General features: G+C 36.5%; 5 protein-coding genes across 8 annotated transcripts; 3 read left to right on the forward strand and 2 right to left on the reverse strand.

The window, feature by feature from the left end:
- Positions 1 to 1,612: 1,612 nt before the first annotated feature.
- LOC125589182 (EP1-like glycoprotein 3) lies at positions 1,613 to 3,305 on the reverse strand. The gene is made up of 2 exons (XM_048761583.1): positions 2,736 to 3,305; positions 1,613 to 2,588 (listed from the first exon to the last, which is right to left on the reverse strand). The coding sequence occupies exons 1-2, from the start codon at positions 3,256 to 3,258 to the stop codon at positions 1,786 to 1,788; spliced, it is 1,326 nt and encodes a 441-aa protein (XP_048617540.1). The 5' UTR covers positions 3,259 to 3,305; the 3' UTR covers positions 1,613 to 1,785.
- Positions 3,306 to 5,754: 2,449 nt separating this feature from the next.
- LOC125589184 (ubiquitin-conjugating enzyme E2 36-like) lies at positions 5,755 to 7,854 on the forward strand. Its single transcript, XM_048761590.1, has 8 exons — positions 5,755 to 5,948; positions 6,040 to 6,067; positions 6,228 to 6,314; positions 6,700 to 6,758; positions 7,118 to 7,159; positions 7,250 to 7,323; positions 7,431 to 7,528; positions 7,626 to 7,854. The coding sequence occupies exons 1-8, from the start codon at positions 5,913 to 5,915 to the stop codon at positions 7,661 to 7,663; spliced, it is 462 nt and encodes a 153-aa protein (XP_048617547.1). The 5' UTR covers positions 5,755 to 5,912; the 3' UTR covers positions 7,664 to 7,854.
- Positions 7,855 to 7,942: 88 nt separating this feature from the next.
- On the reverse strand, positions 7,943 to 10,973 carry LOC125574877 (uncharacterized membrane protein At1g16860-like). Its single transcript, XM_048761587.1, has 5 exons — positions 10,733 to 10,973; positions 9,319 to 10,226; positions 8,794 to 8,949; positions 8,519 to 8,730; positions 7,943 to 8,438 (listed from the first exon to the last, which is right to left on the reverse strand). The coding sequence occupies exons 2-5, from the start codon at positions 10,162 to 10,164 to the stop codon at positions 8,246 to 8,248; spliced, it is 1,407 nt and encodes a 468-aa protein (XP_048617544.1). The 5' UTR covers positions 10,165 to 10,226; positions 10,733 to 10,973; the 3' UTR covers positions 7,943 to 8,245.
- A 220-nt stretch (positions 10,974 to 11,193) lies between these two features.
- Positions 11,194 to 12,799, forward strand: LOC125589183. 2 transcript variants are annotated; one of them, XM_048761589.1, is made up of 3 exons: positions 11,194 to 11,679; positions 12,254 to 12,362; positions 12,506 to 12,799. In XM_048761589.1, exons 1-2 carry the CDS (start codon positions 11,274 to 11,276, stop codon positions 12,328 to 12,330), a joined length of 483 nt encoding a protein of 160 aa, XP_048617546.1. In that variant the 5' UTR covers positions 11,194 to 11,273; the 3' UTR covers positions 12,331 to 12,362; positions 12,506 to 12,799. The 2 variants fall into 2 exon arrangements, with proteins under 2 accessions (XP_048617546.1, XP_048617545.1); XM_048761588.1 differs by having other exon boundaries at positions 11,195 to 11,679; positions 12,481 to 12,799.
- An 816-nt stretch (positions 12,800 to 13,615) lies between these two features.
- LOC106438778 (V-type proton ATPase catalytic subunit A-like) lies at positions 13,616 to 17,933 on the forward strand. Of its 3 annotated transcripts, XM_048761584.1 has the most exons (21): positions 13,616 to 13,714; positions 13,861 to 13,974; positions 14,139 to 14,265; positions 14,378 to 14,433; positions 14,528 to 14,584; positions 14,684 to 14,795; positions 14,873 to 14,910; positions 15,002 to 15,103; positions 15,209 to 15,265; positions 15,342 to 15,413; positions 15,493 to 15,594; positions 15,669 to 15,731; positions 15,797 to 15,929; positions 16,041 to 16,147; positions 16,227 to 16,421; positions 16,517 to 16,603; positions 16,700 to 16,804; positions 16,920 to 17,017; positions 17,096 to 17,174; positions 17,297 to 17,385; positions 17,479 to 17,933. In XM_048761584.1, exons 2-21 carry the CDS (start codon positions 13,897 to 13,899, stop codon positions 17,591 to 17,593), a joined length of 1,872 nt encoding a protein of 623 aa, XP_048617541.1. In that variant the 5' UTR covers positions 13,616 to 13,714; positions 13,861 to 13,896; the 3' UTR covers positions 17,594 to 17,933. The 3 variants fall into 3 exon arrangements, with proteins under 3 accessions (XP_048617541.1, XP_048617543.1, XP_048617542.1); XM_048761586.1 differs by lacking the exon at positions 15,342 to 15,413; XM_048761585.1 differs by lacking the exon at positions 13,616 to 13,714 and having other exon boundaries at positions 13,721 to 13,974.
- Positions 17,934 to 19,344: the final 1,411 nt, after the last annotated feature.

The following is a 19,344-nucleotide window of genomic DNA, read 5'->3' on the forward strand; positions in this document are numbered from 1 at the left end:
AACTACAAGAAAGGAAAAACAAACGCAATGAGAATGTTTTCAATTAAATATATAAGTATTTGAGTGAAAAAGAAAATTAAGAGTAACTTTTAAAGATAATCAAGTTAGTAAACTGAAGTAGTGGTTATTACTTATTACTCGAAATACAACTTTCAAAAATACTTCATTTTCTTATGTGAGATTTCTGCATTTCTATATGGACTAACTTTTGCATGATACTTAGCAAATGAAAATCATTCCACAGCATCTGCTTTAGAATGGATAACTTTACAAGGATATCTCACACTTGGCACTTCAAGTTGGCTTTTCTTTTAACACAAAGCTATCAAATAATACTGATGGGAGGTTGAAATTAATCGGCATAATTTTAAAACTTAATGATTTTATAAATGTTAGAATTAATGAAGAATAAACAATGATAAAGCTTAGATTTGTAGAGAAAATGAAGAAGGAGGTGAATTTGGAGACCGGACGAAATTATGCTTGAATTGGCTCATTTAGAGATCTTCCTAAAGGCGTGCACAAAAAAAAAGAGATTCCTAGAGAAAGCAATATTTAGTTTAATCCATTTTCATTTTAATTAATTAATAAACAAAATTACATAGGTAAATATAAGGAAAAGCTCTTTTACAAAAAAAAAAATATAAGGAAAAGCTTACAAGGTTACAAGATAAACTATATCTAGTGGCAGGGGCGGATCTAGCAAGCATTACAATATGGGGCACACCATTATAAATAACAAAATTTTGAAACCAAGAGCATGGGTCATTGAACAATTAAGCCATTTGAGTTCTTGTTTTTCAGTAAAACTAATGAAAAGTAAAAAAGTTGTATGTGGCACTTGCCCCACCTAGTGCTTACCTAGGTCCGTCCCTGTCTAGTGGTTTAGAAAGAAAGTTAAGATAAACATTTAGACGAAACAAGTAATATACTTTTCTGATTCTTTAGCTTATAATCTGACAGACATTGCCAGCTTCAGTTTGACCAACTTGTCAGCTTCGCTTTACCAGTTTCTGCTAAATTTTGTTGGTAATCCAGTTTCTGCTAGTTTGGAGTGTGAATAAGAGTTGTTGTATCTTTGTTAGATTTTTTCCATTGCAGCACAACATTAGTTTATACTCTTGATCTTGTACTTCTTTCGTTTTTTTCTTTCTCGATCTTGTCTCTCCAACCTGCCTCCTCTTGAAATATCTATTCAGGTCAATCATTTTTCCATGAGCGTGGATCAGATAGGTTAAGCTTGTCAATCAGTTTAATTTCGGTTGGTTGGTGTTGTAGTTCACATTTTAATAGTAAGAATATAAATCAAATGACGTGATATATATAATTACGTGTAACAACAAGCATTGACTAGGACCACTCGACAAAATCTTACGAAACGAATAGAAACCTATCACATCTAACAAGGTGACGCGGCGTCGAAGCATCGGAGCACGTACTCGTTTACTTGAAGCATATTCGCTAATATACCCTCCTCTTTTGATGTTTTACATTTATTTTACCTACTAACATTATTCTAGTGGAAATAAAAGTTTTTGTTCCATAATTGCCTGACATGTCAATAGTGTTTACTTGAACGTGGTGGGCTCGTGCATTACTGACAAAACATCAGTTTCCAAAACTATACATATATATATATCTGAAATTGATTCATCATCAGCTTCATTCATTTCACTTTATTATGGTGTAGCTTGAGAAGCAGTGCACCTTTTTTATAAGGATAAACAGACCAAATTTGACATTATTAAACGCACAACACAATAGTCTCATATGACCTTTCACACCTCAAAGAACTGACTTCTTGATAGCATTAGGAGCCTTGACATAAGCTACCAGCGAAGCATCTCCGGTTCTAATCATTGTCTTGAGCTCATAACCCATCCAACACCTTGAACTCTTCCTGTTGTAGAAAAAACCTAAACACTTACAATCACTCGTACACTTGTCTCCACACGCTTTCTCCGTTGCCGACGAGCCACCGTTATACTTGGTCATGAAACTATCAGCTCCCTCGATCTTGAAATAATGAAACGTCTTGGGATCGCAACTCGTGAGACTTGGAGTCTTACAAGTCTCGTCCCATCCGAGAAGTCCTTTGTCGGTAGGACAAGCGTTACACTGACCTTTCTTACACAAACCAAAGTTCAAACAATGCTCAGGGATTCTACACTCGTCGTTACCGTCGGTATCGTCGTTAGTAAACGCCGTGTAGGTCACGTCCCAAGCCGTTGCAGTCGCTAGCGTGCTGTAACTCCAAACTCTAACGTTACCGTCTGATTCTAACCTAATGAAACTCAACGTCGCGTTGTGTTTGGGTCGCGAGAGGAACGTTGAGACGTTGAACTGAGAACCAGAGTCGACACCTTCCATGTCTAGGCCCCAAGTGCTGTCTGAATCTTCCCCAGCTTGGAACGTCATGGATTGTAACTGAGTGATCTTGGAGAAGAACTCGTAGTCGTAGTAAGCGATAGGCTTCGGAGTTTTGCTTGTCGTGTAGTATAAAACTAACTTCTTGTCTTCCATAACAAGACTGTACGGTCCATTTGTGTTGACCGAACGAGACAGTCTGCTTACGAGCTTGTTCCGTCCTGAACGTAGACAAATAAAACATTAATTTATGTTTTCAATCATTAACATACAAATAAGCTCTCAAATTTGTAAGAAATATTTTTTTTTAAATAAAAATTCTTAGTAAATTGTCTATATAGTCTCTAAAATTTTAAGACATCCCGTACCGTTTCGTTTAAGAGATTGTCCGACAAGAAGTGTGTCTGTAGGAGAGTCAAAGCTCTGCCATATGAATTTACCATTGGTATCGTATATTACCATATTGCCATTCTCCAAGATCTTGATCCCCACGGCACCTTTGTTAGCCGTGTTCGTTTGCCAGACGAGGCGACCATCGACGTCGGCGAGCACGAGGTTTCCGTCTTCACCGAAAGTCAACGTCGCGTTTTCTTTGACCGGCGAGCCTCTGTTAGCTTCCCAGACCCACCGGAGAGTTGACTCTTGAGCTCTGTTTCCGATTCTGAGAGCGAGTGTATACGCGTTTGGGGTTGTGTTGTAGAAACAGAGACGGAAGTTGTCGTTGAAGGGCTGGAAGCCACGTACGTCGGGGTTATATTCGATGGGACTGTAGTCGGTGTAGCCTCCTTTGTTGACTACTAGGAACTGCTCGTCCACGGGGACTTTGGCTTGTGCTCCGATCAAGAAAATGGAGAGAGTGAAGCAGAGAGACAATGTGATTGAGAATTTCATTTTTAATGTGTTGTTTATTGATTGTGGTGTGTGTTTTAGGTGTATAGAGTGAGGTTCTATTTATATAGGAACCAAAGCGGTCTTGGTTTTAAAATGTCTTAATAATAGGTTCTTTTAGACGACTTTTTGGTCTTTGTTTCGCTAATAATCTATTGATTTTGCTGGTTTTGTTTTGAGCATTGTAGAGAAGCTTATCGTGAACTTAGACCATTTCCTTCCAACCCATCTCTATAATAAAAATCTCTAAAATAGAAATAAAAATAAAGATGGTATTTTTGTTCCAATGTGTTTCTCTATAATAGATGAATGCTATATTTGCCTCTATAAATAGAAGAATGCTATTTTTTCTCTATATTTAGGGGAAAAAAATCATTCCTCTATTTATAGAGGCAAATATAGCATTCAACTATTATATAGAAACATTTGGAACAAAAACACTATCTTTATGTTTTTCTCTATTTTAGAGATTTCTATCTAACCCGTGCACGGTTAGATAATCACCATGTTGACAATGATATCTGATGAGTAAGGAAACAAGATCCGAGTTAAGCTGTTAAGCATATGGTTTAAGATATATCTGTTGTGAGCCAGTAAGAGTGATTTAACATTTAAGTTAATATAACAGGTTATTTTTTTTTAAAACAAAAAATAACTAGTAAAACTTAATTACAGATTTGTTTCCTACAAACACTTCATGTTTTCTCTTATGAAAGAACTTGTATATGTGTTTATCGATGACATTATTGTGTAAATTAAATAAATACTGACCTTAACAAAAATTGACATGTTCATTCACAGAGCAGTCAATATTTATTAAACCTGTTTTGTTGGTTTCTAATTATATAGTTTCTTCTTTCTTGTACTACATGCAACGTGAATTAAATTAAGAGCAAATTAAGGAAATATACTGTAAAATGTGAGATACTATACAATGGGGAGGGAATGGTAATGATGAAGGGAAAAAAATTAAGGGAAAATAGAGTATGGACTGCAAATATGAGAGGTCTGGTGTGTAAAGGATACAAATTCTCTTAAATTAATTCGAAATGGTAGGAAAGCTGCTTATTAAACACAAAAAGAAAGATAAATCATACATCTGAGGTAGGACCGACTATTCACCTTTTATATTAATATAAGCGATCGGGAAGATGCTCGTGGTCGATTTTTAACGTCTCTTATATTTTTTTTTTGATAAGTGTCTCTTATATTTGATTAAATCATTTTCTTTGATTCATGTAGCATAGGTGGAATTCGAAAATTAAATACATGCAATTTGAGAGTGTATTCCTACTTTTTTTTTATACATATTAGAGGGATAAAAGGGAGATAGTAATAATTAATCGTTGCTGATTATTTGTGTTAGTTAAATGAATCTGCCACTTGTTTATAAAGAAACTAAAGAAAATTTGAAGGTGCTTTACAATGAAAAAATAAACGGACAATAATCGGAAACGGTGTTCATGTGTGTCCCAATACCCGGCGGCTTGCAAGGTGTGGGTGGGGCCCTTGTAAGACAGGTCTTATTCGGCTGCTCGAGGCTTTAATATTTATTTACGTAAACTTTTTTTTTTATGATTGCTGTTCTGAGTCCATGTGCCAACTTGTGTTAAGAAAATACTAAAGGCAACCATAGATCTATTCGTTGTCAGAGGAAGAAAAAGTACTTCCATTGTTGAGTTAGCCATCATAGCACATGGTCCTTACATCTAATGGGCTTTCGTTTATCACTCAGCTCCACTTGTTGGGCTTCATTATTTGTTGGCTTAAGGTCTGTAATCCATCCCTAGCTTCTATTTGTAATAGAAAAAACTTTGAGGAACATGTGAAATTGTTAAAACCAGAGGGAATGTAGAGAAAATGAGCATTTTAATCTTCAGCTATTTGAAATCAACAAATTTAATACATAACTATTATTTGCACGATTTTATTCCCTAATTGACTCGACAAATTAGTGACTAAAAAAGTCAACAATTAAATCGTTAGTTTTATATCAATTATAACCGCCATTAAATTTGAAAAAATTCGAACAAACTTTAATTTTGAGTGAAGATGATTTCCGGTGATACTTGTTTCCGTGATAAGGCTGAATTTGCTCTCTTATCACCGAAAATCACTTTTGTCGTTGCCGAAAATTGTTTTAACTTTGAATTTGGAGATTCCAAATTTTTAAGGTTTAATGGCAAAGATAATTGATATAAAACTAACGAGAATCGTTTATAATTTAACAGTTGATTTTTTAGACATCAATTTGTCAAGTAAACTATTACTTGGAGAATTAAATCGTACAAGTAAAGGTATTAGATTTGCTGATTTCAAATATTTAAGGATTTAAATGCTCATTTCCCCAGGGAATAGGGAATGTAAGTGACAAAAACAAAAGCTAGAGGAAACATAACACAATAGAGTGATATATAATAATAGCATATAGGACGCATATGTAATTGCAAACAGTATATGTTAAAAACTGATAAATGTATAAAGTTAAGGGATCGCAATAAATATACAAAATGTTTCGGGAAAGTGTGTAACTATTTTTAAAAGGCAGAGAAAAGGAGTCGAATTAAAAAAGCTCATCATCGAGGAGACGAAAGTGTTCTCTCGGATCTCTCTCTAAAACCCCAACTCTGATCAATCGAAATCGGCAGCGCGAGATCATGGCCAACAGCAATCTGCCCCGAAGAATCATCAAGGTGAGAGCTTGGCTTTGTTAATCGCCTTTCGATCTCGTCTTTGATTCCTGATTCTCATTTTTTGTCTTTTTTTTCAATTGTGATCTGGTAGGAAACGCAACGTCTGCTCAGTGAACCGGGTAAGCTCTTTTGATTCGGTTTAGTTTTTAGTGGTTGATTCGAGATGTGATCTTCCATGGAAGTTTGAGTTTTGTTGTAGAGAGTGGTTAGATTAAAAAAATGTGATTTTTTCTTCTTTTTTTTAATAATGGAGTTTTCATGAATTTTGGATTGTTGCAGCTCCGGGTATAAGTGCATCTCCATCTGAGGAGAACATGAGATACTTCAACGTTATGGTTCTTGGTCCTTCTCAATCACCTTATGAAGGTAATTTGCTTTTTATTTTATTTTATTTTTTCTATGGAGAAGATGTCTATGAAAGATTCTTACTTGTAGTCTTCTGATTATCTGAGTTTCGGTTTATTGCTTTGAGGTTTCAGAATGTTAGAGCAACCATTGCTAATAGTCTTGTAGATTGTTGCGTCTGTAAAAAATAAAATAAAAAAAGGACTGAAAAATACTTAAATAGTTATAAGCTTATTACTACTTTATTTTATTTCGGATCCTTGTGCTGCTGCGTAATATATACTGAGTTAAACTTGCCTCCTGTGAATCAGTCAAGTCTGCTCATTATCAAAAGTAATTCTTTTGTTGGGACTGAGTGATGTATGCCAATCATTTTTGTTTTGTTTTGCTTAATTCCATTTTATAGGAGGTGTTTTCAAGTTGGAGCTCTTTTTGCCTGAAGAGTACCCTATGTCAGCTCCCAAGGTAAGTTGCTTTGGATTGGAGTTTCTCTTTTTTTTTGAAAGTCATGTTATATTGTTTTCAAGTTTTGCATTATCCGCATCCAATGGTGACTTGAATATAAGTAGGGATAGTTATATGACTCTAGTTATTAAGTAAATTTGTCTGTTGGGATATTTGTAAATGCACCTAATGATCTCTGGGTACGGTGTTTCTGGTTGTGTTACGCAGACTGTTACATTTCTTGTCAGTGTTTCTCTTTTAGTAATAGGGATATTCAGTTTTGTAACATTGGATTCGAATGAAAGTTGTTTGGGTAGAGAGTGATATTTTTCTATACTTCAGTACGCTCTGGCTCCTCTAATGATAATGATTTGGAACAGGTTAGGTTTCTCACCAAGATATACCATCCTAACATTGACAAGGTGTCTTGCTCTAACCACCTTCCTCTGTTTTGCCTTTACCGTTCACAAAACAAAACACATTTTCATAAACTTGTTTATTTGAATGTACAGCTTGGAAGAATCTGTCTTGATATCCTGAAAGACAAATGGAGCCCTGCTCTACAAATACGAACAGTGCTCTTAAGGTACGTATGAGTTCATTAGATTAGATTCTCTCCTTCCACAAAGCATAGGTTTCTTGAGGCGTGCCAGCTTTCTTATTCTATTGATCTGTTGTTGTCCTTAATAAAAGTATTCAAGCTCTTCTGAGTGCACCAAACCCTGATGATCCATTGTCTGAGAACATCGCTAAGCATTGGAAGAGTAATGAGGCTGAAGCTGTGGAGACAGGTAATGTTATCTAAACCATAAACTTAACTCGTTACCATACTTCTTTATAAACCGTGGGTTTGGCATCTCACACCATCCTTTTGAACTATCTGCGCAGCTAAAGAATGGACCCGTCTGTACGCAAGCGGCGCATAATGGATTGGAGGGCGAAACGATCTCATTCATCCAAATAACATTACATTTCGTGATAATCTATCTCAACTTCCAAAGTTATAAAAGCTTATATTTTGCTGTGTTTCGGCACAGGAAGCTGTAATCTCTCTGAATCATTGTATCATTTACTAATAGATGATCTTTTCTATTAGTCAAATTTGCTTGAACTTAAAGATTTTCTACTGTTTAAGCTTTGCAACTTTGGTATGTTGCAAATAACCATAGAGGTTGATAAATCATCAAATCTTTATCCAAACAAAATAGAGAAGGCAAATCAAATTAGGACACAAGTTTAGAACTTTACAATTACAAACAATAACACAAATTAAGTCATAGTATAGTACTCCACAACCATTACATTAATCAACCTAATGTTACTCAGATATAAAATAATAAGAGATATTAAAAGTAAAGAAAATAAAACACTACCATAAGACCAAAGGAATCATCATCGGTAGAGTAGAGAGCACCATCAGAGAACACATTTCAGATTTCATGAGAAATATTAATGAAGCCGAAGTGAGACAAGTGCGTCTACCAACACGTGGAAGGACTTACTACTATCTAGACAGGAATGGCGTCTACGTTCGATGAATCTTCACATCTCAGTACAATCCCTTCAAGGCTTGCAGGGAACGTGCACTTGCTCCACTGCCAACCAGCAGCTAATGGCTCCGTCGTTGGGACTATCATTAGCACGCTCTCGTTTCTCTGCACCACTCCTATCACACTCACTGTGCTCCCTTCTTTGATATACCTGCAAACGAAAGGGAAGTATCATCATCATCACAGAGACCAACATGTTTTTTGAGCAACTCGATGCCAAGTCTACATTACCCTTCTTTTAGCCGCATTACTCTTTCATCATTAGATAGATTCTTCTGACCCAACCACCTCACGAAATCTGGAGACGCTTGCTCGCTTCCTGGCTTGAAGTCAATGACAACAGAATCATCAACTATAGGTGTCACCTTTGCACCGTTTCCAGTCTTCACCAATGCTCTCAGCCCGGATTGAAAATCAGAGATGTAGAAGTCCACCACATGCCTCTGCCATGTATTGAAAAGTTTAGAGACATTTCACATTGAAAGAGAAGGAAAATATCATCTAACCTCTGCTGATCTCAGTCCCCATGTGAAGCGGCGGTGTGAAGCATTAGCTGGCTTCGAACCCCATCCACGGTACTCATACAGACACGTAGACGTGTAAACACATCTGGGAACTCTATGGAACGATGACTCAAGCGGTACGTTACCACAGGTGACAACCTTTTCAACAAACAAAACATAAGAGCCTAACATGGTTCTAAAAATCGGTCTAGGGAGCAAATCGATCCTAACCGACGTTTTAAATTAGTTTAAACCATTCTAAATCAGTTCACTGTTTTAAATCAAAATAAAATAGTCTAAATCTGTTAAAGCAAGAATATAAGTACAAATCTACAAATTTGTCTAATTTCTTTGTTTTGTATATATAATTTTGACAATTCATCATTATAATTTTATAATTAAAACCAAAAACTAGAATATCTTATATAAATGTAAAGTATATATAAACCCGAATAATCTGCCTAGTAGCTAGTCCTCTACAAAGCGCCTAGTTAAACATAGTAGGAAGCGTAGTTAGATAATACTTACCCCAGTGACCTTAACGTATTGACCGTTTTTAGCAGTTCTAAGATCAGCATCAGGATAACGAGCCACAAAATCTGTAATCCCACGTTTCTCACAAGACACATTCCAAAAGAAGAGCGCAGCAACAGCAGCGAACAAGACCGCCACAACAATGAGGAGAATCGCATTGTGAACCGCTCCGAGGATGAAGCCTCCGGCGAGGAACCCCATCACAAATATAAGTATTACCAGCCACATCACAGGCTTAGGGAAGCTCTTCATGCAGGAGAAGTCATCTTCAGGAGCGAGCGTGGTCACCGCCTGGTTATGAACAACTGAAGAAGGGTTATTATGATGATGCGGCTTCATCGAACCGGAGTAGTCCAGAGGACCAGAGATCTTCCTAGGAGCCCCGGACGAGTTCAACGGGCCTGAGGTGATGGGCCCAGACGTTATGAGCCCTGTGGTCGGGAGTATAGGGATGGGACCGGAGTTTCCGGATTGGGGACCGGAGGATTTCTTTAACGGCTCACCGTGTTTAGACAAAGGTCCTGAGTTTGTTTTCTTCATCGAGTTCGAACCGGTGGAAGCTAAGGAGCCTGACATGCGGCCGGTTGCGTTGGGCCCGCCCGGGCCGGGCTGCTGGCCGCTTCTGGAAGAGGCTCCGGTGATCGGGCCGGACTTTCTTGACTTGGTTCCATCTGTGGGGATGTCGAACATTTTTCCTAGCTCTCCTGATTTCTTGATGTCGCCGCCGGTGTAAGGCGTGGCTACTGAGCTCATCGTTGGAGGCTTTTCTTTGGGCTGCTCTGGCCTGCCGGAGACGAAGAGGCCGTTGCTGAGCTGGTGAGATGCGTATCTCGAACCCATTTGGTTTCTTCAGACAGATGAGCACCACAAACAATGTGCTGAAACGTGAGGCTTTCAAAGTCCTGCAGGACCCAAATAGAAGAAACCGTATGAGAAACGGGCGAGATAGTTACAGAACAGGTTTTGCATACAGTCTATACTGAACAAGAAGAAGGCATGGTCAGATAAAGAACTGGTTGCATTACCTAGACGTGTTATCTAGATAGATCCTGCATTACTGAGAATCTGGAGAACTTGTAATATACTAATATGCTAATTATCAGTATAGATCTACATAATTTAGACAGAGGAACCAAACATAACTCAAGTATCAAGTAAAAAGACTTAAAAAAAACCTTAAACATAATAGTTTCTAAATCAGTAATCATTCATTTCAAAACCTACCTAGTAAGATCTCTGTGATTAAGAAGCAGGTTCCATTGCAAATCTCATATATACACATCCAAATCAATAAATTAGATTTGAACAAGTTCTAAAAAAAGTAAAAGTAAAACCTAAATCCCCAAATTGGAAAAATGATCAAACACAAAAAAAAAAAATTAATCTGACGGGAAAAATAAATTCTCACCAGAGAGAGTGTAAGTTTCCACGAATCTCTGTTTGAGAAGAGAAGTAAAAAAAAAAAAGACACTAATCAAGGAAAGTAGTTGGAAGAGTGACAGTAGAAGATGAGTAGCTGAGATCCCATATCCGGTATAGCTCACTCTCCCTCCCTCCCTCCCGATCTCGATCTCTTTCCGCTGCAACACTTGCTACCTTGTCTCAATCGCTCTCTCTACGCTCAAAGGCTTTTACTTTTTGATTGGACAACCGACTGCGGAAAGAAAGAACAGTGTCTTTTGATGTCGCCGTCATGATTTTATTAGAAATTAGTTTTGGGAGCTTTCTATAAACTTTCTAAACATAAGGGTCTAAACTGTAATTATTATAAGTTGGGAGTTCTTTTCTTAACCGAACCGAAATGTTTGGTTATTGGTTCAAGTTCGGTAATCGGTTTGGTTCACTGTAAACTATATTTTAATTGTCTTGTCCTAATTTCGCCGCAACAGAAAAAAAAAAACAGAACTCGCACGGTTCTCGTCTAATCTCTCTCTCCCTCTCTCTCTACAATGGCTCGATCTTCGTCTCCGTCTCTTTCTCTCTCTCGCTGCCGATTCGCCGCGGTCTCCCTCCTCCCTTCATCTCGATCCATCTTCTTCCGATCTCAATCCTCGAACCGCCGCTCCAACCTCGGGGAGTTGATTGAGATCGACGTCGCCGCGTCGCAGTCGCAGTCGCAATCGGATCCTCTTTCGCAGAAGCTGGAGGACGCGGTGCACCGGATAATGGTGCGCCGAGCCGCGCCTGATTGGCTCCCTTTCCTTCCCGGCGCTTCGTATTGGGTCCCGCCTCGTAGGTCCCAGTCCCACGGGATCGCTAAGCTCGTTGAGAAGCTGGCGAATCCGGTCGGAGATGAAGAGTCAGTCTCTGTCGCGTCGGGTCGTGGATGGCCTTGTTCTGATTACTTCATCAAAGGTTCTTAATATTAATATCTGTTTAATCGTAATTGCGTTTGAATGTGTTCTGTTTCGTGATTTGATAAAGCTTTGATTTTTTTATTTTTTTTTTTAACATAGAAAGGATCCATTTTTTTTTTTTAATCTATTATCTGTATAGGTTCTGTATTTGGCTAATTGCTATTAGACATTTCTGATGATTATATATGTAACGTTTTGTCATAGCTCTCTCCCTCTAGCTTTGCTTAACGAGATTTGATGGACAAAAAGGACATTGATTTGGTTTGTCTGTTCTAGTGTTGTCGTTGTCTTAAATCTTTGAGAAGTTATTACAGGTTTAATTATCACTGATGGAAATGGGCGACCAGCTTCAGTAATAACATAAAAAAATGTTTCCTTTAATTATAGTTGAGAAGTCAGACAGACATGTAATGTTAGTTATTTTGTATTGTGCCTTTAAAACAGAATGGTCTATGATGTATTCATTTGTGTTGTGCCTTGATCGCATCTTGTAGCGTTAAATATGTTTCTTTTGGTAACAATGTCTTTAGCATTTGTTAAAAAAACCTGATCAGCCTCTTTTTGTAATATAGGTGTAGAGCCTGAATCGGTGGAGACGGAGATGGCTTCAGGTACTGCTGCATTTCACTCTGAGGATGAGGAAGGGTGAATACCAAAAAACTCGTTAAAACCATTGTCTGGGTACGTTTGAGCTGATCTTTTATAAATTTTCTATCCATGATTTCTACGTGTTGAAAGCGGTTAATATGACTGACCTAAGTTTTGGCCTCTGATGAGAAAAAATGTCAAAACTTTGTAGACTCTTCAAGATTTGTTGATTTTAGGAACGCGGATCAAAGAAGAATTGAACCACCAAGAGCGGTTTTGAAGAGGTGACATGGTTTAGACTTGAAGAGAGGGTAGAGGAAACAACCTTTTACAACACATGAGATCCTATCAAGTTCTGAAATGTAAAAAAAAAAAAACAATAAGAAAAGGCGTTGTAGCTCAGCCCCCTGTTTTCAATGTAATCTTTCTTATAACAGTTTGATGAATCCTGTGTGTATATATATTCGCATCAGCTCTCAGGTTCCTGTTCTCCCATTTTAACACTTATTATTGGAAACTGTTTTGTTCAATGCATGTCACAAAACTAATGAAAACGCATAACAATGTTACAAAATTAGAATCTGCCTGAGATAAGGTGTGGAGATCAAACAATATCATTACATTTCTCACCAGGCAAATTTACCAATGGTGGATATACAGCTGTAATAAATCACGAAAGAGTAAGTGTCTTTGAGTTAACAGAAGAGCATGTGATCATTGAGAAATTGTGGAACCTTAACTCATATATTGATCACAAAGAACCATCACTGATTCAGCTAGAAATAAAGGGAGACATAGTTTCTGTTCATGTATTTGGAGTTTGTGCGGGTGTGTATTAGACCATCTCCAATCCACTTCTATTTCTATTTTTATATTTTCTTTTAAAATAGAGAAACTCTATTATACAGGTAAAAATGTTCTAATGTATGTCTCTATAATAGAGTTCCTCTATTTATAGAGGGAAATATAGAGATATGCTATTTTCACCTTTAAATATAAAAGCAAAAAGTAAATTTCCTCTATATTTTCTTCTAAAATAGATGAACTCTATTATAAAGGCAGAGATTGGAGTTTTTTTTACCTTTGTAATATTTGTAATAGAGATCTCTATTTTAGAAGAAATTATATATTGGAGATGCTCATTGTAACCATTACAAAAAAAAAGAAAAAAAAGGAAGAAAACAAGTTTCACTGCAGATAGAAGGCATGAAAGTCCAAAGCAAATCAAAACAAGAAGAAACAACATAAACGGACCCACTTATTGGGCCTTGAATAGGCCCATAAATAATCTCAGTCACGTGGCGAATCCACAACCGCAACGTGTGAACAGTCACGTAGAGGATCGCTCCACGATTGAATCAATCAAACAATCAGATTTAACTTGTACAAACAACGTGCATCCCCTCTCTTCTTCTTCTGACCACTCTTCCTCTCTCTCAACACTGGTCAGGATCTCTCTCTCTCTCTCTCTGATAATTTTTTTTTTGTTTCTTTCTGAATTTATTAAATTATTCTCATCTAAAAACCTCGATCTCCGATCTCGATTAGAGCTCTGATTGACTGTAACTGATCGGATCTCGCCATTTCTCAGGTGGTGAATTTGAGTTTTAAATTATTTAATTTGAAAATGCCGGCGTTTTACGGAGGAAAGCTGACGACTTTCGAGGATGATGAGAAGGAGAGCGAGTATGGTTACGTTCGCAAGGTATCATCTTCTTTTCTTCCTGTTCTATGTTCAGTTACTAAAACGATGTATAGATATTATTAACACGATCTAATACAAGGTGAGAGATTTGTGGGAGAAGTAGATTTGTTTCTTTGGGAACTCGTATGATCTGATCTGATTTGACATTTTTCTCTGTGACGCAGGTCTCAGGTCCCGTCGTGGTTGCTGATGGTATGGCTGGTGCTGCTATGTATGAGTTAGTGCGTGTTGGTAATGATAATCTCATTGGAGAAATCATCCGTCTTGAAGGAGATTCCGCCACCATCCAAGGTTTGTTCTTCTTACAATGGTTTGACTTTATTACTGCTTTCATTGTATCTCTCAAATAGTACTTGGATCTAAGATTGAACTTGAGATACTTCCTTTTTTTTTTTGTTATCAGTGTACGAGGAGACAGCTGGACTGACGGTTAATGATCCTGTTCTACGTACACACAAGGTTCGTTAGTTCTTTGTCTCTGGCTTTTGTTTTCTTTTGTTTTCTTTGGGGTTTGTTTGTCTGTAGCTATAACATAGGTCTTGTTTTGATTCAGCCTCTTTCTGTGGAGCTTGGACCAGGGATATTGGGAAACATCTTCGATGGGATTCAGGTTTAGTCACAAAGTTTATGACTTCTATGTTTTGTTATAACTTTACTATCTGCAGACACTGGCGTTCTGACAATTTATTTATTTATTTATGTATCACAGAGGCCTTTGAAGACAATTGCGAAAAGATCTGGTGATGTGTACATCCCTCGTGGTGTCTCTGTTCCTGCTCTTGACAAAGATTGTCTTTGGGAGTTCCAGCCTAATGATTTCGGTAATGTCCTTTACTTCTTTTATTTCTCTCTATGGAAGTGTTAATCCTGATGCTAACTGCATTTGAGTTGGTTGCAGTTGAGGGAGACACAATAACTGGTGGTGACTTGTATGCTGTAAGTTCATTGGCCACACCTCCTTAAATCTAATTGAAATAATTTTTTTCTTTTCTTTTCTGATAGTCAAAACATAACTTTTGGAATGCAGACCGTCTTCGAGAACACTCTGATGACTCACCGTGTTGCCCTTCCTCCTGATGCCATGGGGAAGATCACTTACCTTGCTCCTGCTGGTCAATACTCCCTTAAGGTTTGCGTTTACCTTTCACCAAAACTATCTAAATAATTACATTCAAAACTCTTTCTTTTCCTTCATAAGATTGATTTTCTTTGACTGTGTGTTTTCATTTACCAGGATACAGTGCTAGAGCTTGAATTCCAGGGGGTTAAGAAGTCGTACACCATGCTTCAGGTTTTAAATTACATACTCGCAAACGTTTAGCTATGCGTTGACTGTGTCTAACTGGTTTGTTTTGTTAATATGTCAGAGCTGGCCTGTACGTACGCCTAGGCCAGTTGCATCCAAGCTTGCTGCCGATACTCCTCTACTCACGGGACAGGTGATAACATCTGATCATACAATGGTCATAGTCATTCAAAGACGTATGTTGCTGATAATTTTCTTTTCCTTGTTGTCAGCGTGTCCTTGATGCTCTTTTCCCTTCTGTTCTTGGTGGAACTTGTGCTATTCCTGGTGCTTTTGGCTGTGGTAAAACTGTTATCAGTCAGGCACTTTCCAAGGTAGGCTGTGTGACATTTGGATTTTGCTCATATCAATTGTTTTTTTCAGAGCTAATTTGTTCTTGTATAAATAGTACTCCAACTCCGATGCTGTTGTTTACGTTGGTTGTGGAGAGAGAGGAAATGAAATGGCTGAGGTATGCCTCTTCTCCTTATAAATACGTACATAAAATATTTGGTCTGATGGTTTCTCATAAATTAGGTGCTGATGGACTTCCCACAATTGACAATGACGTTGCCTGATGGCCGTGAGGAATCTGTCATGAAACGTACCACACTGGTTGCCAACACCTCTAACATGCCTGTGGCTGCTCGTGAAGCCTCTATTTACACTGGTAAATTTGAAGAAGCCCAGATCTCATCTTCCAATGACATAAAGCAAATACAAACCTTTTTTTTTTATTACGACCCTCATTTTGTTTTTGGGGGGTTAATGTGAACTACAGGAATCACCATCGCTGAGTATTTTAGAGATATGGGGATGAATGTTAGTATGATGGCCGACTCAACATCCCGTTGGGCAGAAGCATTGAGAGAAATTTCAGGACGGCTGGTAATGTCTTTGCTTCTCACTATATATATTCTCCTTTTTCTCAGTTTCTTGACACCTAATTTTGTTTTTGGTTTTCTAGGCTGAGATGCCTGCAGACAGTGGATACCCTGCGTATCTAGCAGCACGTCTAGCGTCTTTCTACGAACGTGCTGGTAAAGTGAAATGTCTCGGTGGACCAGAGCGTGATGGAAGTGTCACAATTGTTGGTGCTGTTTCACCTCCTGGTGGAGACTTTTCGGATCCTGTGACGTCTGCTACCCTTAGTATTGTGCAGGTAAATTATCTAGTTCCTGGCTGTTTCTCTTTCTTCCATTGTACATGTACATAATCAGATATGTTAATTAGCATTTTGGTTGTATTTATTGGCAGGTCTTCTGGGGTTTGGACAAAAAGCTTGCCCAGAGAAAGCATTTCCCTTCTGTTAATTGGTTGATTTCATACTCAAAGTATTCAACGGTATATGCTTACACATTCCTGTTCTTGTACAAACCTGTTGTGGTATACTATCTCGAAGTTCTTGTTATATATAAAATTTTTGTTTGATTTTCTCAGGCATTGGAATCTTTCTATGAGAAGTTCGATCCAGATTTCATCAACATCAGGACAAAGGCCAGAGAGGTGTTGCAGAGGGAAGATGATCTTAATGAAATTGTCCAGGTACTTGTCACATATCCTTGGCATCTAAACTCAAGTTATAGAAAATAATCACTCTTAGCAGATAGTACATTCTTAAGGAACTTATTTGACACGTGCCATTACACTTTGTGTGCAGCTTGTGGGAAAAGATGCGCTAGCTGAAGGTGACAAGATCACCTTGGAAACAGCTAAGCTGTTGAGGGAAGACTACCTTGCTCAAAACGCTTTCACTCCGTAAGATTTTGTTTGTCTCCCTTCGTTTTACTGTTAGTTATCTCTCAAGGGGTTATTAACTCGTGAATGTTTTGTCAGATATGACAAGTTCTGCCCTTTCTACAAGTCTGTGTGGATGATGCGTAACATTATCCATTTCTACAACCTAGCCAATCAGGTAATAAGATGCTTTGTTCAGTCGGTATTCTTTTGGCGAATTGGTTTCATGGTTTGTCTAGAAGGCAAGTAAGTGTCCGGATACTAACTTGGTCTCCACAATGTTGTTGGGTGATGCGACAGGCGGTTGAAAGAGCAGCTGGAATGGACGGTCAAAAGATTACCTACACTCTCATCAAGCATCGCTTGGGAGATCTTTTCTACCGTTTAGTGTAAGCTCATTTCTCCATGAATCAACCATTATATAGCTTCTCTAGTGAAATGTGTCTGAAACTGAAGTGGTCGTCGATGATGGAAATAAACAGGTCACAGAAGTTCGAAGATCCAGCAGAAGGGGAGGCTGCACTTGTGGCTAAATTCAAGAAACTGTACGAGGATCTCACCGCTGGATTCCGTGCCTTGGAGGATGAAACTCGTTAAGCCTGCCTGTCTGAGGAGGAGTCTCCACAAAAGTTTCTCTTGTGTTTTTTGAGACAACAAAACAATCATAGTGGTCGGTTATTTTATTTATCGGTTTGCTCGCTCCATCGATTTGAGTTTAGCTTCGTGAACTTCATACAATTCTCCGGCTGTGCTGTGTAATATGTTTGATTCTTTGTTTGTTTTTCATCATTGTAATAAGGTGCAAAGCCAAAGTGACTGTATTTGGTTTTCATGTACCACTCTCAGTTCAATAAGCTATTTTATTATTTTCAATTGTGCTGAAAAACCTATTGGTGGATACTTGTACTTTCTCATAATAATATATCATCATTTTGTATTTTTAAAATCTTTTCTCTGTTGTAACAATATTTGTTTAAATAGTATGGTAATATATTTATTAATTTCTTATGTTTCATATGTACAATTTTCATATTCTAATTTTATTAAAAACTGTATAAATAATTATATATGGTAGATGTTTAATTTATATTTTTAACAAGATATGATTCCGCTGCAACGCAAAGGGTTTTGCTTGATGTTTTAACTTAATAAAAACCATAAAATAATAATTCATTTTATTATAGTTTTATGATTGTTTTTATTGAGATTTATTTTATAATAAAAACTGTTTTCACACATAAGTTCAAGTTAATATTTGTATTTAATAATCATTGTGCATAGATTAATTGTTATAAACTTTGTACTTAGGATTAGAGAAAATATTATACCTAAAGTTTAAACTGAACACAACCCGAAATAAAAAATTGAATGAAAAGTAAAAAAAATGAAAGTCAAATACACCAATCGAGTCAATGACAATATTATACATGTTCTTATATGTACTAAAATTTAATATTTTATTAAATAAGTCTTTAAATTTTTATTTTGCTAGGATTTAAAAAAACATTATATTTTATAAATCTCCTTTTTATTTACAATTAAAAAATTTAAAAATAATATTAAATACTCTTTTACACTTTTTTTTAAGATTTTAGAAAAGAAAAAAATATTGTCATATAACCTATTACAATTATCTTCTCTTTAGAATTTCAGAAAAAAATAAATTGCTATGAAATAGTTATTTTAATTATTAATAAATAATTTTAAAATTATTATTCGTATCAATACTAATTTTACACTTCTTTTGTTAATTAATAATTTTTAGTATCATGTTCATCATCAAATACTCTCTTAAAAATATTATCAAATAAATTTTTACAATTCTCTTTTGGTTATGACTTAAAAATATGATATAATTTTTTTATAAAAAAGGAAAACAACTATCAAATATTCTTTTGCAGTTTTAAGGATTTAAAAAAAAGAAGTTATATTACATAATCTTTTACAATTATATTTTGTCGAGGATTTAGAAAAATAAAATTTCTATCGAATAATTATTTCCAGTTAATATTAACTATTTTAAAAAGTTAAATTTTCAAAATTTGTTGTTATCAATACCACTAATATTTTTACAGTTTTTTTTGTTAATTAAATAATTGTTACTATCATGTTTGTCATTAATTTTTTAAGTAAAAAATACTATTAAATAAAATTTTACATTCTCTCTGGTGAGGATTTGTTTTTAAAAAGAATAGAAAAGAAATTTATTTTTAGAAATCTTTTTTTTTAGGATTTTAGGAAAATAAAAAGTTTTTATTTACACATTCACAATCTAATTTTTTTAATTAACACATGTCACAATCATATCAGATGAAAAATTTGAAGTTAATTTTGGTTTTTATTTTTTT

The sequence above is a fragment of the Brassica napus genome, chromosome C6 (genome assembly GCF_020379485.1).
Source record: "Brassica napus cultivar Da-Ae chromosome C6, Da-Ae, whole genome shotgun sequence".
Lineage (NCBI taxonomy): Eukaryota > Viridiplantae > Streptophyta > Magnoliopsida > Brassicales > Brassicaceae > Brassica > Brassica napus.

Bases quoted from the DNA above. Each gene is read 5' to 3' on its own strand.
- LOC125589183 (XM_048761589.1), top strand. From the start codon at position 11,274: ATGGCTCGATCTTCGTCTCCGTCTCTTTCTCTCTCTCGCTGCCGATTC. The intron at 11,680-12,253 runs GTTCTTAATATT...TTTGTAATATAG, and splicing joins TTCTGATTACTTCATCAAAG to GTGTAGAGCCTGAATCGGTG.
- LOC125589184 (XM_048761590.1), top strand. From the start codon at position 5,913: ATGGCCAACAGCAATCTGCCCCGAAGAATCATCAAG. The intron at 6,759-7,117 runs GTAAGTTGCTTT...GATTTGGAACAG, and splicing joins ACCCTATGTCAGCTCCCAAG to GTTAGGTTTCTCACCAAGAT. The intron at 7,324-7,430 runs GTACGTATGAGT...CCTTAATAAAAG, and splicing joins ATACGAACAGTGCTCTTAAG to TATTCAAGCTCTTCTGAGTG.
- LOC125589182 (XM_048761583.1), bottom strand. From the start codon at position 3,258: ATGAAATTCTCAATCACATTGTCTCTCTGCTTCACTCTCTCCATTTTC. The intron at 2,589-2,735 runs GTACGGGATGTC...GTCTACGTTCAG, and splicing joins ACAATCTCTTAAACGAAACG to GACGGAACAAGCTCGTAAGC.
- LOC125574877 (XM_048761587.1), bottom strand. From the start codon at position 10,164: ATGGGTTCGAGATACGCATCTCACCAGCTCAGCAACGGCCTCTTCGTC. The intron at 8,950-9,318 runs GTAAGTATTATC...TTTGTTGAAAAG, and splicing joins AATACGTTAAGGTCACTGGG to GTTGTCACCTGTGGTAACGT. The intron at 8,439-8,518 runs GTAATGTAGACT...TTTCGTTTGCAG, and splicing joins GTAATGCGGCTAAAAGAAGG to GTATATCAAAGAAGGGAGCA.
- LOC106438778 (XM_048761584.1), top strand. From the start codon at position 13,897: ATGCCGGCGTTTTACGGAGGAAAGCTGACGACTTTCGAGGATGATGAG. The intron at 17,018-17,095 runs GTAAGATTTTGT...ATGTTTTGTCAG, and splicing joins GCTCAAAACGCTTTCACTCC to ATATGACAAGTTCTGCCCTT. The intron at 17,386-17,478 runs GTAAGCTCATTT...GGAAATAAACAG, and splicing joins GATCTTTTCTACCGTTTAGT to GTCACAGAAGTTCGAAGATC.